The sequence below is a fragment of the Chrysoperla carnea genome, chromosome 2 (assembly GCF_905475395.1).
Source record: "Chrysoperla carnea chromosome 2, inChrCarn1.1, whole genome shotgun sequence".
Lineage (NCBI taxonomy): Eukaryota > Metazoa > Arthropoda > Insecta > Neuroptera > Chrysopidae > Chrysoperla > Chrysoperla carnea.
In genome coordinates, this window is record NC_058338.1 from 27,997,941 (window position 1) to 28,013,305 (window position 15,365).

General features: G+C 29.9%; 1 protein-coding gene across 1 annotated transcript; it reads right to left on the minus strand.

Moving 5' to 3' along the window:
- Positions 1 to 119: 119 nt before the first annotated feature.
- Positions 120 to 14,629, minus strand: LOC123292602 (putative uncharacterized protein DDB_G0277255). Its single transcript, XM_044873316.1, has 5 exons — positions 14,265 to 14,629; positions 12,885 to 13,125; positions 6,038 to 7,344; positions 5,042 to 5,968; positions 120 to 204 (listed from the first exon to the last, which is right to left on the minus strand). Exons 1-5 carry the CDS (start codon positions 14,627 to 14,629, stop codon positions 120 to 122), a joined length of 2,925 nt encoding a protein of 974 aa, XP_044729251.1.
- Between the last annotated feature and the right edge of the window lie 736 nt (positions 14,630 to 15,365).

Consider the following 15,365-nt stretch of genomic DNA (forward strand, 5'->3'; position numbering starts at 1 on the left):
CAAGAACCACATTATTCCACATAATTTCCAATTCCCCAAGTGGTACTAGAGATTGCTATATGCCTTAAACTCATACAACTTCGAGGGAGGGTTAGAGATCGTCAGTACCACTCGGAGGATTAGAAATCATATGCAGCAAGGCATTCAGAATGTGAATGAAATAAGTCTATGAATAAGAAATGCAAAGATAAAGCAGACAATATTCTGTAACAAAGCAAACAAGTGATAGTTATAGATCAATCTGGTTCATCTAGTTGGGATGTTTACTGATTTTTCTGCAGGCTTAAAATCTACTTATCCCTCAAGGGGTTGGTAACTACTGTCATCTATCCGAGTTGAAGCGGGGTGAATGATTCTCCTTCTTATAGAATATCCATGCAAAACTAGAACGAGATATATAGTAGGAGTGTATATTTGGAAGTCTCCAAAATGTAAGAAGAAACAAATCAAACATAGTAAAGGGGAGGAACAAGTTAAGAGCAGGCTTAATAGGATTAGGACAAAATATCTAGGGATAGATACTTGCCGAGCTTCAGGCTCCCCACTACTATTACTGTTACTACAGCTACTACTATCGCTTTATGTCGAAATAAGGTGCAGTTTATAAATTGGATCAATAGAATGAAAAATTAAAATATAGAATAGATATAAAAAAGAAAATTAAACAGAAAAGATGTACATGATATAAGCAAAAAATTCATTCATGACAATAGTAATAGAAAATTGATTGATGATATTTAATTTCCTTAAAAAACTTTCAACAACTATTATTATTCTTTTTACATTTACATTTTATATACCAATAATATATTAAATCGAATTATTTTCTTATTATTTACAATATTTTGTTATTTATTCAAGGCTTCAGCATCGAATGTTAAAATATTTTGGTCTATTTTTTAATAGCAAAGGGAAAATAAAATTTTAAATAATTAATGAGGTATTAACTGACATTCAATTAATTTTAATTGAAAAGTTATTGTGCCTTAATTTTACAGTTCGTTTATTTATGATTAATAGCTAATTTTCGAAGTTTTTAAAAAATCTACTTTGACGGTTTTTTTGTACATGAGTGAAAAATTAGTCCATATCATAAATCTGTCATTTAACAAGGGGACAGAATTATAAACATGTTATTTGTGTTATTAGTACTGCTAAAGATGTTACAAACAAAAGAAAATGAAAGAAATCAAATATCATTAGCAACGCATGAGTTAGTGGCGCAAATGTTTCTATTTGTTAATAAACAATAAATTGTTAATTCAATGGAACGGTTAATGTTAAAGTTGACATACAAAATTAATAAATAGGCAGCTTGAATTACGTATACGTTATACATGTATAATAGTTTTCGATTATTTGACAAATATTTTACAATTATTGTTTAGCAATTATTCCTCTTTCAGGGAATCTAGAAAAACACTTTTAATGGCTAGCAAGCTTCAAGTTGTTGATTATTGAGAGCGATATTTAAATAATTGAATTCTATAGGATTAGCTTTTTATTTGAACACCATGAACAATCATAAACTTTAAAATTGCCGATTTTAAAACCTTGACAAACAGACTCACGTAAATCTTCGTGCAAAATTGAAGAGTATGGTTAAAAAAGTTAAACACAAGAGGCATCGAAAATATGAAATTTTGCGATGATTAAAAAATGATCCATGGTCAAAAAGTCTCGTGACCCAAAAGCAATAAATGTCAACAAATTTTTGAACAGCTACTTTTTAACGCATTTCCAGGACTATATTGTTACTTCTTTATGTGAAGAGATTCTCAATGAAGGGGGTTCATCTGCAACCCCCTTCCCGTAAGCACAGGCCTGCGCTAGGAATCGTATATTTAAATTTTTCTACATGTATTTTGTCCAGGCATGGGCTAGTTATTTGAAGTCGAAGTCACCATTGTTATACATTTATTGTGTGCCATAAACTTTATTGTGTCTCTTTATCCAATTTCGCATTGCTCATAGAGGAGGAAGCGAGATGGGTATACGACTCTACTACCTATCTCAGTTTCTCCAATAGTAATGAAATAGGTAGAAAAAAAAATGTTGTCTCTCTGTCTTACTCGTATTTTTGGTTGTCAAGGTTTACGTTATCACTGTCTTACTTGTATGTTAGTTACAGAAGTCTGAGGGACTTCTCTAAGTCACGTTTGCCCATGCCTGAATTTTAGTCTATATGGGTTTCTTTCGTATTGTTTAGTAAGTCAAGTATTCCTATAATATTGATCATTGAAGTCTACATATATACACACATGCAAAAGGATTGTTGTAGTAGGTAAGTATATTAGCCATTCAAAATGTAAATATTCCTAAATTTACATTTTCTTCATAATAAATGACCCTGTACCGATGGCAACAAATAAATGAAGAGAAATTATAGATTTATTATGCTGTAAACAAGTTCACTGTCTTTTTCTACGAACAAATAATATTCATACAATGTATGTTAATTTTAAGATTTACTAAAATGCTTTATAGTATAGCATAATAGTCAAAGAGGTGATTTCAAATATGGTGTATACCTATGAAAACTTAAAACTGGTAGAAGAATTAAAGATGTTTAACAGATCTTCAGACACATAAGTTATGTTCGACGCTGTTTTCACAGGTCAAACTGCCAGAACGCAAAGAATTGGGTAGTACTTCGAGTGAATTTTTGACGTTATATCACAGAATGCGTTTTCGCTAAACTTTGTCTATCCAGATATCACGTAAATATTCTTGCAAAATTGAAGAGTATGGTATCAATCAAAGAGTTGAAAGTCTTATTTATTCTTCTTTGAAAGACATATTTCTTTATTCAAGAAATTTGAATTCTTCTTTTTACCTTCAAAGGAATGCTATCCAAGTTGGCCGTTAGGTATTGCGCGATGTCGATACTGATATCAGTAGACAATCGACTAAAGTTATAGAATGAATTTCTGACTTTTTTTACTTGAAGTTTTGCTTGTTTTCAAAGATGAACATCGCAAAACTTTTCCAATGTCTACTTTGATGGTTACATGTTTACAATTTACTTTTTGATCTCTGTATTTTTGGTTTAAAAATTTAATAGATTCAACAATATTTTAACATAAACACAATTTAAGCAAATTAAAACAAAGACAAATCCATGTTTAGAGGAAGGCAGCTGCCCTGACCAGCCTTGTCCTACCCAATGCGCCCAAGATCGTATTTTCTGAAGGACAAACGTTTTGGTAATTTTCAAACCTCTAAATGCAAAAAAAGGGCTTTTTCTTTAACGCTCGAAATTTTGACTGTCCTCTACACTATTTTTTCTAGAAATTTTTTATCTTAAAAACTTGATATCACTATTTGTGACTGCTTCTTAGACTATGAATACATATTCTTGTACAAAGTAAGAAAAAGGTTTGCGTGTCCTACGTTTAAGGTGGCAATGCTTTAACATATACATATATATAATCTATGATCTAGTATTATATTATATTCAGCTATTATAAAGTCCACTCGTCCATTATGTCACGTGATCAAGATTTTTTTATAATCCCAATAGAGTAGTTACTTACAAAATATATACAAAAGATTTGTAATTACAATTGTATTGACCTAATTATTCAGTTTTTACTCTATAAGTATTATGAAAAGTTATTTATTTTATTCTTAAAACTAATAAAGTGTGCAAATATTGATGAGTAAAATAGGCTATTTACCAGAGAGAAAAATATTGTCATACCTAATTAGTAATATCTGCATAGATTATTAGTTTTAACATATACTGAGTTTTATCAAAATTGGAGATATAAAAAATTTTTCGATTTTTTGCAATTTTTTTAAGGGAATATCCCTTTGAAAAAATCGAGAAAATCGGGAAAAAAATTTGTTTTGGAATTTGATGAAACTCGGTGAATGGGGTAATTTTGATCTAAAAAGTATAAAAATCAGGTTAATTTAATGATTGGACCTATGGAAAGTTACAATGTCAGCGAGTATCATGGGAAAAACATCATTATCAAAAAAGTTATAAAATACAAAACAATATAATTATAAATACAAAAGCAAACTTGATTTTGTTCTTCAATAAATGCAAATAATAACACATCCTTTGGGGCTTAAATTCTCTGGAAATTCGGTCGATTAAGTAGTTGTATCAACATTAATAGTACATGATAGTACCTAATTTGTTCATGAAAAAATATCAGGGGACATTTTTAGCGTTTAAAATATTTTGGGCGAAACGAAAATGGCCCTCGAGGTACATAGTGACCAGGGCGAGCAGTATACACCTCGACTCTTGGAGTTTTACGAGAATATGTAACAAATTTCGTCCCTGGACGCTTCTTTTCTTCCACCATGGCCACTAGGTACTTCAGGACCATTTTCGTAGTGGTATTCGTGTTCAGCGACCCCAAAAACCCCCGAGTAACGAGTTTTGACAAAATATGTTATATATTCTCGTAAAAATCCAAGAGGCAAGGTGTATACTACCCGCCCTAATCACTAGGTACCTCGGGAGTCGTTTTCATTGTGATATTCCAATTTATCGGCCCCAAAACAAACCCATGATTAGATTCATTTCCATCGATATTAGTTTTCAATTTTTCCAGATTTCCATTTCACCCTCATCACTTTTGTTCACAAAATTTGTTGACGCCTCCACGATTCGAATGCAAAAAAACCGCATCGAGCATCTTACTGCTCACAAAATCGACAGTTGACTCGTTGTTAGTGCTTTATTTCTTTGTCTACTTGTGCAATTAAGTTTCAAAGTTAATTCATGATAAGCGCAAGTAGGCATTTAAATTTTGAATGAAGAATTTTAATCAATGGCGATGAAAAATAGTGTTTAAAAATATATCATCTTTGCATATTTCCCTTGCCTAGAGGGAATTTTCATTGAATGAAAAGTTGAGGAAATTTTAGACAGATAGTCAGTAATTTAAAAAAACATCCCGATTGTGAATAATCATAACAATGGTACTCGTAATGTTGCTGAAGTGATCTTCAGGCAACTCATTATTTGTTCCAGTATAATGTTCGTTCAACATTTAAAAAATAATAATAAAAGACTTACCTTGGTTCTCCCTTCCCAGCAATTGTTCCATTTGACGGCCTACGTTCGATATTACCACTTTGTACGTCTAAATTTGTACCCCTTTCTTTCACTTGTATTTGTATTGGCTTAACTTTATCACTAACTATTATTGGCAAATTTTTTGTATTATTATTAGCAGTCTGTAACGAATTAGTTATATTCGATAGTGAATTTTTATCCACGGAATTGCTATGCGTTATAACCGTTGTATTATTATTATTTACATTACTAGTATCAATTTTCTTCTCCGAATTTTTCTTAGTCAAAATTTTACTCTCCTCTTTTATATTTTGATTACTTTCTTTATTGCTACTTGCTACATTTGTTTCATTCTGCTTATCTACGCTTTGTTTTAACCTATCTGAAGCAGGAGCTGAACCAGTTGCAGTATCAGGCATATTTGCTGGATTTGATTGATTCTTCATTGGTTTAGGCGGAGATTTACTACCCTCCTCTTGCGTTGAAGAAACTGTTTTGTCATTTTTTTGCTTATTTTGACTATTACTAAGAACATTCGAAGACGATGATTGTTTTACGTCACCTATACTTGGCTTTTCGGCCACAGTTTTCGATAATAAATTTTCAATTGGAGCTACAGGAATTTGTGGTTTTGGGGCATCGATATGTAAAGGAGCTGTTGCTGTCTCTGTGGTTACTGAGACTACATTATTAGCGTTTGCATCAAAATTTTGTGCTATTAATGTCGCTAATGTTGGAGTTGGTCTTGTTTCGTCATCTTCACTTTCATTATTGTTTGGTGTTTCTGTTTCATTATCTTCAGATGTTGTTGGATTATTCTGGTTGTCTTTTGAAACATGAGCTTGGTCATTTTTTTGAGCTTCACTGGATGTTTTCGTTTCTGAATTTGTAACATTTTCACCAGGTATGGAAATTAATTTCTTTGAGCTAGATGATTTTAACAATTTTTTGGGTTTTTCGTTTACATTCGTTTTTCCAATATTTTTGTCTTTCGACATTTGTCTAGATAATCTTGACTCTCGAGTTTTACTTTTATGATTGTTATCACTATCGATACTTGGTTTCGGAGGAATTTTTGGTTTATTTGTTACATTATTTGTTGCTCGTTTATTATTGGAATCAATTTTCGATATCACATTTCTGTAATTATTATTTGATTTCATTGGAATTCTAGTTGGCGATTTTGGTGTTGGCTTTTTATTCTTATTTGGACTTGAGTCACGACTCCTGTTCACTGTTCGTTCCCGTGGTACCGCTAGTCGATTTGGACTCGGACCTCTACTAGTTGAATTTGTTGCACGATTAACTGCTGGGCTTGTAGATCTACTCGGATGTAAAGAATTTGATCCTCGACTTGCTGTCGTTTTAGTTGTTGGTTTTCTTGATTTATTGGGACTTGAGCTACGTGATGTTGGATTTGTTGATGGGCTTCTAGATCTGCTTGTACCTCGATTAACAGGTTTTGGTGCTAACCTATTTAATTTATTAGGACTTGAACCACTTGCTGTTTGCATATTTGAGGGACTTGTAGATCTGCTCGGTGCTCTAGAATTTGGTTTTGATAAGTTTTTCATACTTGATGTTCGTGAAATATTTGTTGATTTGGCAGTAGAAGTAGTTTGTTTTGGAATATTTTTACTAACAGTTCGTCGGGGACCTGTTGGCGGCTTTGAATTAGGACTAGTTTCTCTAGACTGTAATCGAGATTGTGATGTTTTTATCGTAGAATTACGAGAATTTTCTCTAAGTGCAGGTTCTTTAGATAAACTTTCTATGGATTGTGATAACCTATTTAAACTTGTGCTACGAGGAATTTTCGAAGGAGATTTAGTTTTACTATCTTCGCTACTAGTTTCATCTTTTGATAAAAGAACAAATGCACTCTTTGACGGTTTTAATATTGATTTGGTAGGAGGAGAGGTTGTATCTGGTGACATTTTTGGCGTTCCTATTATTGGTGATAACTGGGTAAATGCTTGTTTGGCTCCATTCCGCCGAGGTGATGGTGGTGGCCTTGATATACCTGGCTTTACTGGTAAATTTGATAAACTTCGACTTAAACTATTATTATTTAAGGTACTATTGGTTACACCTTGATTCATAAATGCATTATTGAATTGATTCGTATGTAAAAGTGATTTGTCTTGAATTTCATTCTGTTTACGATTGTCTATCCTGTTAGTCCTTGGTATCCTAGATTGTTGTCTATAAATGCTGGAATCTTGTTTAGAATCATTGCCACTACTGTTGATATAATTAATGTTTCGTATAGTTGCTCGGTCTTCATAATACGGTTGAACATTCTGAAATATATAAATTATAGTTATTAATGTATCAAAACTTTACTTAAAAAAAAGTACATGCGAGCATAGTTAAAGCTCAATCGCTTGTTTTTCTTGCCAGCAGTTTACTCTTGGCATTTCTTTTGGTAAAGGTATATATAATCATATATAAATCATTTTTACTAGCCATGGATAGATAAACGTTAGCTTACAAAACAATTACAGAGTATTTAGAATGGTTTAAAAAAAATTCAAAGTAGAATGAGAAAAAGTCTAATATGACGGGAAAGTTTTTACAAACTTATTAGGTGGCTAGAGTGCTAGCGCGAAAGTTGTGGGCTCAATCCAATGATCAGGTGAATTTCTGTTCTATACCTAGTTATTTATTTTTTTTTTTAATGAAAAAAATTATTCAGAATTATTATTAAAGAGAGGTTGTATGTATAGTGTTTACACCAGATTTTTAAGTTTCCACTAACACTGAACAACAAAATTTGATGTTTTATTTTTTTCCAAGAAACATGAGTTTAGTTTTGGAAAACTAATTGACATGTTGAAACCGATTCTACTCATAAACTCAAAATTGATCTAACTATTCTAACACATCACATTTTCAAGAAACTCTATCCTAAATATGGTAAAAAATCATGTCATGTTTCAAAAAGTCATGTTTCACCGGGAAATAACTTTTTCACGAAGAAATGTACTGCTACAAAAACTTTCCATTCAGTACCCTTCGGAAGCCCTTACCCTTTTTTCTTCTAAGAAATTGAATAGAAATATAATAGACATAATATATTTATACCTACCTAAGTTTTATGCGATTTCTTAAAGAAAAGAACGGTATTTGAAAAATTCAACTGATAGTGAAATTTTCTGATAGTTTCAATAGTTTTGGGGCAAAAATTCTTTCCAATGAAACATGTTTTCTAATATTTTAATTATTTCTTTTTTTTTTTCAACAATAAGGATTAAGTTTCTCAAAAATATGGTGTGTTAGAGCTATTTTTAGCTCAAATTCTGATTCAGACCGGCAAATTTTTCTAAAAAGTAAAATTTTTCTTGTTCAGTACTAAAACAAGATATTTTGTTTCATTGGAAAAATATGTGATAGCGTTTGTGCAAACATACACGTACAAACTGTACTGCAACAAAATGTTATATCGATATAGCATCGATTGAATACTGTTTTGAAGCCAAACATTTTAAATATTCCATATCCAATCAAATTGTTTGCACAAACGGTTTGGACATTTTGGTAGCAATTTTTTCATCATTTCTTTATAAAATTTGATTTAGCTAGTATTCACTAATTAATTTTAAATTGAATTGCTTATTAATTTTAAATTAAGTTGCTAATTAAATTTTATTTATATTTTTATTTTATTTTTACCAATTTATTTTTTGATTATTTTCCAAGACCAAGAATCCATAATAAATAGCTAAATTTCTATTTTTATTTTGTCTGTCATTTGGAGGATTGATAAAAATAGATCGAGTTTTTCAATAATTGTTGTTTTCGATAATGTTTTTTTTTTTTTTGTATATCGGATTTGTTAAAAAAAAAGCTACTGTCAATGTAATACGTGCAAAAAAAATGGTTGGAAGCTTCTACAACTGTCTAAAGAGTTAAACAACTGTCTACACCGATCTGATAATCAATCGAAATTGGTATCAGAAAAAAGATAATTTAACTACGAAAATGCAAAAAGACTTGCCTGCAAATAACCATTCATGGAAAAAACTGAAAATTTATTTAAGTAAAAACATCCATGAACATTTTCCGATAGAAAAACTATGATAGGCGTGTTTATAAATGAAATAAATTTCATAAAAAATATCTGGTTATCAGGTGGCTGAAGTTCAACCTTACATCGTTTCTTGTACCTACTAATATAAAACTTAAAACTAGTATATTTATCGAAGTAGGAAAGTTTGGACACATCTACTTCAAAATGTTGTACACAATTACAACAATTTACAAAATTTCAAATCACAATTTGTATAGAATGTTTTAGTATAGAATGTTTTTCCAATTCATACATTTAAAATTATAATTATTTAAAAAAAAAAACTTTAATGGATAAGATTGAATAAATTATTGATTTTTTAGAAAAATTTCATAATATGTAATTATCTTTTTAGTTTTTAATTGCGTATTTCAAAAATTAATCGTTTTTTATAAAAATAAACCATTTATTCACTTTTTATTTACTTTTGAATAATAGTTTGTTTCTAATGAATAAAATTTAAAGACAAATGGACTGGTCCATTTATATTTAAATTTTGCTATTTTAAACATATAAAATAAGAGCTTTTTTTTTGCACCATATCGTCAATAAAAGTGACATAATCGTCATTGTTTATAACAAGGTAAAGTAACTATATTTTTTTCTCAAATTCTACTTATGTTACTGAAGAAATATATTTAAGTTTTCTTTTTTCCAACTTTTTCATCTTTAAGATGTAAATAAATTTGTAAGTTAAATATTACATCACAAAATACTTCCACAAAAATTTTATTTTAAATTAACGTTTATGTGATGACTCCTGGCAATGATACTTTTTGTCAAAATTTCTTTTAACTTGTTACATCTTACAACTTTTAGCCAATTATTTCTCCAATTAATAAGTGACTTTAAAATAAATTATTGGTTTACAAAATAAATGTCCTTCCAGTGAATTTCATATTATTTTATTTAGTGATAATAACTAAATGCAAACATATATTTGTTTTATTTTTATTACGCTAAAGAATCTATTACATTTTATTTTCAAACTTTAGTTAAATAAATTTTTCTGAAAGATTGATTTTAAAAAAGAAAGATTTTAGCTTAATAAATTTTTCTAAATTATTGGTATCAGGCCTTGTTAGGTGATTATTTCTGGTCAATTTTAAGCGACACGAAGGACAATTGCTGATTTATTTTAAGAGACAAATCAATACCAGATAAAATCTAAGGCGATTCCTTTTTAATATTTATTAAATATTGTTGTAGTATTTTTTTTATAAAAAAAAAATATTTTGGAAAAGTGGCGTGTTAGCCTTTTTCATAATTTTTTTGAATCTCAGTGCACCTCTATTGTTAGGAAAAAAAAATTTTCATTTAAAGGACAAAAACCATATGTAAACTAGTGTTATTAACTTTAGCAAAATAGTGAATTTTTGAATACAAACAATACAATAACCCATATTTACATAAATTTTTGTTAATATTTTAACAGAAGTATAAATAAATGTATTGAACCAATTATGACAAAATTTTCAAGTAAAAAAATTTGTATACATTTTAGTAAAATGTTTTAATTTTTATTTTTTAACTCTTTTACGCCTAAAGAATACTTAGGTGTTTATTTTTAATAAATGAAATTATTTAAAAACATATAAGAGGCAGGCTCCTTGGGGATTATTTATTGAAATAAGATTCTGACCTTAGGACCAGGATAGTGACGTATTCTCTCTAATAATAATTGTAAAATAAAGACCAAGCATATATAAGCAATAATAATAATTAGGTAACAATAAATTTGACGTATTTAAAAAATCCACTGAATAATCAAATTAAATTAAATATAAATATAAATAAATATTAGATTAGATATCACAATCACTAATAATGTTAACTTGAAGCTTATAATAAGCTAACTAACTAAATACCTACCCATATTTTATAACCGTTATCACTCACATATAGGTTATTAGTTTAGATTACAACTAAACCAAAGTAAACCGAATCAAAATATAACTATCATACTATTTTGCATTAACCTAATAACTTTTTAATAATATAGGGTTTGTGTTACTTCCCTCAGAACTTAATAACACAAATCTGGTGTGAACACTTTACAACCTCTGTATACATATAATACAGTTATTCTTCTTAGATTCTATATTTCAAAGTGAAAAATTACTTTTGGTCAATTTTTTTCGTTCCTAATCGTAAGCTTAGTCTTCGTTCTCAAATCTAGAAACTTTGGTCCCAATAAAGTGTCAAAGATGTAGCGTCTGTTTCAAGTTTGAACTGGTTCCAGAAAGCGTAGAACCGGTTTTAATCAACAGCTATTGCAAAGAAATATTTTCGATGTTAGATGAAGAATTATGCCCAAAAATTACAGAAATCATATCGTCCGCAATGTACGGAGGGCGATTTAGTCAGTACGTAATCAAACAAACCTTTTCGAATTATAGTTTACAATTTTTTCTGATTGCGGACTGATTAAACCCCTCCCCCTATCTGCATTGCGTATGATATGATTTTTCTGATTTTTAAGCTTAATTCTTCATGTGAAAAGATTTAATCTATTCCGAAATCAGTTTCCTGACGATCCAGAACTGACATATTTAACGTTTCGAACTAGCTATGCTCCCCCCACTAATATTGCAAACGATCTACCATCGATAATATATTTTCTACCCTTTCTGGAACCAGTTCAAACTTGTGAATTTGGCTAATCCCTTTTTTAGGGGGGTAGTTGGAGTTTTAATCAACTTTTCACAAATTATAAAAAAACTATACATCAAATAAAAAGAAGTTCAAATATAGTTCTAACTGATTTAATTGTACACATTTTTGTTCTTTCGACTTTCTAGTTTCAAAATTGTCCGAGGTATGCCAATTTTAAAAGGTTGCAGTTTTTGCTCATTAAATCAAATAAAAAAGGACCCATCTTGCAAACCGTTAGAGATAGAACAAAAGTTTAAATGTAAAAGCTATTTATTTTGTAAAAAATAAACAACTTTTGTTTAAAACATTTTTCGTTAATATCACTGTTTACTCGTGAGAGCACAAACTAGGACAAAAACGTCTGCAAAACTATAAAAGTTGAAAGTTTGCAGGTAACTTCAACTAGTAGTGGTCTTGTAGAACATTTTTTAGACACTCTCACGGGTAAACAGTGACGTTGACGAAAAAAATAATTCAAACAAAAGTTGTTTAGTTTTTTATAAGCAATAGTTTTTACATTTAAATTTGTGTTCTAACTCTAACGATTTACAAGATGGATTTTTCATTTAATTGAATAAGCAAAAAATGCTTCATTTCAAATTGACATATTTCGGTCAATTTTGAAACTAGAAGGTCGAAAAAAAATGTGCTCTATTAAATCATATTTTCTGTGATCAATTTTTTTTTTTATACTTAGTTTTTTTGTAATAAGTAAAAAACTGATTCCCAACTACCAGCTAAAACAGAGGTTTTTGGTACGAAATTTATACAACCAAATAAACAGCTGTGGAAAATTTCAAAGATGCAAGACCTTTTTCTTTATTACCATGTTTTTTATTTAATTTTGTTGGGTGCTGGATTAGTATTTTTTAATTTAATTTGTTTAACTGTTTAAATCATTTTTGAACTGACTTACGATTTTTTTTTATATCGATATTTTTATTTGATATATCAAACTCCGGTATTAAATTATAATCCTAATAAAAAAATCCTATTATGAATGCAAAACCTCTGTACCACACAGACCTATCCATAGAGGTATAAATATATTATTTACATTACAATAATGACTACTATGACTATACTACTAGCAATAGTAATTTAAACGATGCTCACCATACCACCAGTTATATTATTATTATTACTACTATCAGATGGTAATAATGGTGGCGGTGGTGATGATGAAGGTGTGGTATGTCTTGAAGATGCTCCTGGACGAAATCCACGACCACGGAACGGGCTCACTCGTCCTGATGTACTAAGTGCTGGCGGTGATGGTGTTCGAGAGGTTGGTGGCAGTTCTGTCATTATTGAAAATGATGTGTTCTTCCGGTGACTTCTTTTTGCTTGTTGTATCCTATTGAAAGCGTATGTAAATTATTAAACTTTTACTAATTAATAATAATAAACTAATACTGTTCGATAATAACTTATACTGTCTAAAGTACGTTTTTAATTTTATGGCCAGAAGAAAGTTAATCTTTTAAAAAATATTCATTATCATTTCACAAATTCTATAGGTCATGTTTTATTCAATTTGTTAGTTAGTTTTTGGGTTATTTACTTAATTAAATAATTAGGTAGCCTACAAAGCATCTCAAATACTATTCTCATGATAATATGAACTATGATAAACAATGGGAAGAGACTCCTGCACTGTTTCCCTTGCCTAATTACCCAAAAATGAGATATTACTCGATTTTACACGAAATAAATCAAATCAAACTCAAAAATTATTGAGTCATACCCACCATTATGTTATGGACATACACATAATGTTATGGGCATAGCATGTTATGGTATTGGTCACCATTATATTATGAGCATACACATAATTGATAGAACATACAAGTTAACATGTAAATATTGCCCGGGCATTAGGAACATTGTGTTTCCTGCCTCAGCGAAGGGGTCTAACCAAGACCGTATTTGTTAGACATTTAGTGTTAAGAGTTTAGCATCTTTGTCCAGCTCATTGTGTTGATCTTGTTTGTTCCTTTAAATTGCAAAACTTGTGTGGTCTGGCACATATGTTAGAGCAAGATCAAAGTATGCATGGCAGAGGTAGTTAATTATAGAATGACCGAAAAACAGGTCATGTTCTTGACCTTGCTAATGAAGTCGTTTTAATTGAAAACAAAAACATTTTACCAGTAGAATATCTCTAGTCACTACCTACTATAATCAATGAGACATCATTATATTACGACTGCTAAATAACGCAATCGCTTTTTGGGGAATCCAAAGATTGAAAGAAAGTGCAAGGTACTTTCTATAGAGCGAATCTAAGTTTTTCTTATAAAAAGTAATACTTCTCCAGATGAATTCTGGAATGAATAGTTTTAGTTGGTTTGATTGCAAGACATTTTTCACTGAGAAACAATCCAGGACACTTTCTATCGAATTAAACATCTGGTACAGAGTGATTCTTCTTAAGACTGTAAATTTTTATGAAACTAACATGCATTTTCAAAATTAATAATAACAATAACAAACCTGAATTGAGGCGTTGGAGTCGTTGTATCTATTGTTGGTATTTGTAGATTAATTTTAGCACCGTAACTAGTTGAATCATTTTGTACTTCATCATCATGATTATTATTAGATCCAATGATTGTAAAAGATCCGGATGAAACACGTAGATTTTTATCAGATCGTGGTCTCTTTAGTTTAGTTGATGTATGATAATTAATTTCGGCATCAGATGATTGTGGTGTTGTACTAACATTACTCAAATATTCTTGGCCCCCACCACCACTTCCTCCTCCTCCATGGGATATTTGGGATTCATTACTACTGCTGGACGGGGTCATACTATTGTTATTGTATCCGTAATAATTATTGTTATCGTAGGCACGCATTTTGTTAGATTTTTTTTTGTATAAGGCACTATTTAAATATTTTATTCTATGTTACATTTTTATTTTTCGTTTAATTTTCTTCTTATTACGGGTTCATCTAAAAAAAAATAAATAAAGTTTGAATAAAATCTTTAAAATTTAGTCAAATATAGGAAGATTGTTAAAAAGATTAGGTATTTGTTGATTTCGAGTTGAGGCTGGGGTCAATGGGACCACAGATCACTGGAAAAACGATCCCGTAGAAAATTAATTAACTATGATTTGTTAAATCGAAAGCCTGTGATGTTTTTAACAAAATAGTTTACAAGTAAAATTAAACAAAATTTTAAAAACCTACGACAAATTTTTCGGATACGGAACCCTAAACTCGCCCTTGAAACATATCTAAGAACACTCTTCAATAAATTAGATTTTTTCTTAAAGCCTTTACTTTTAAGAGTTTACTCCAAATTATTTTAAGAAGCTGCAATAACATATTGTTTCTGATCTATCTAATAATTTTTATGTGTGTTTAATCGTTGTTACTAAAGTTAAAAGTCCCCACAGGAATTTTTGGATGAGATATTAAACCAGAAACATTGAAAAAATGATGTTTACTTGCTAATTCTAAGTAGGACAAAGTTTCAGAGAACTGCTTATATACAAAATAAAATAAAAAAATTATCGAAGGAAATTTTGAAGAATGCTATGTTTCGTGTTAGAAATATTTCTATTATTTATTCCTGCTTTCCACGAA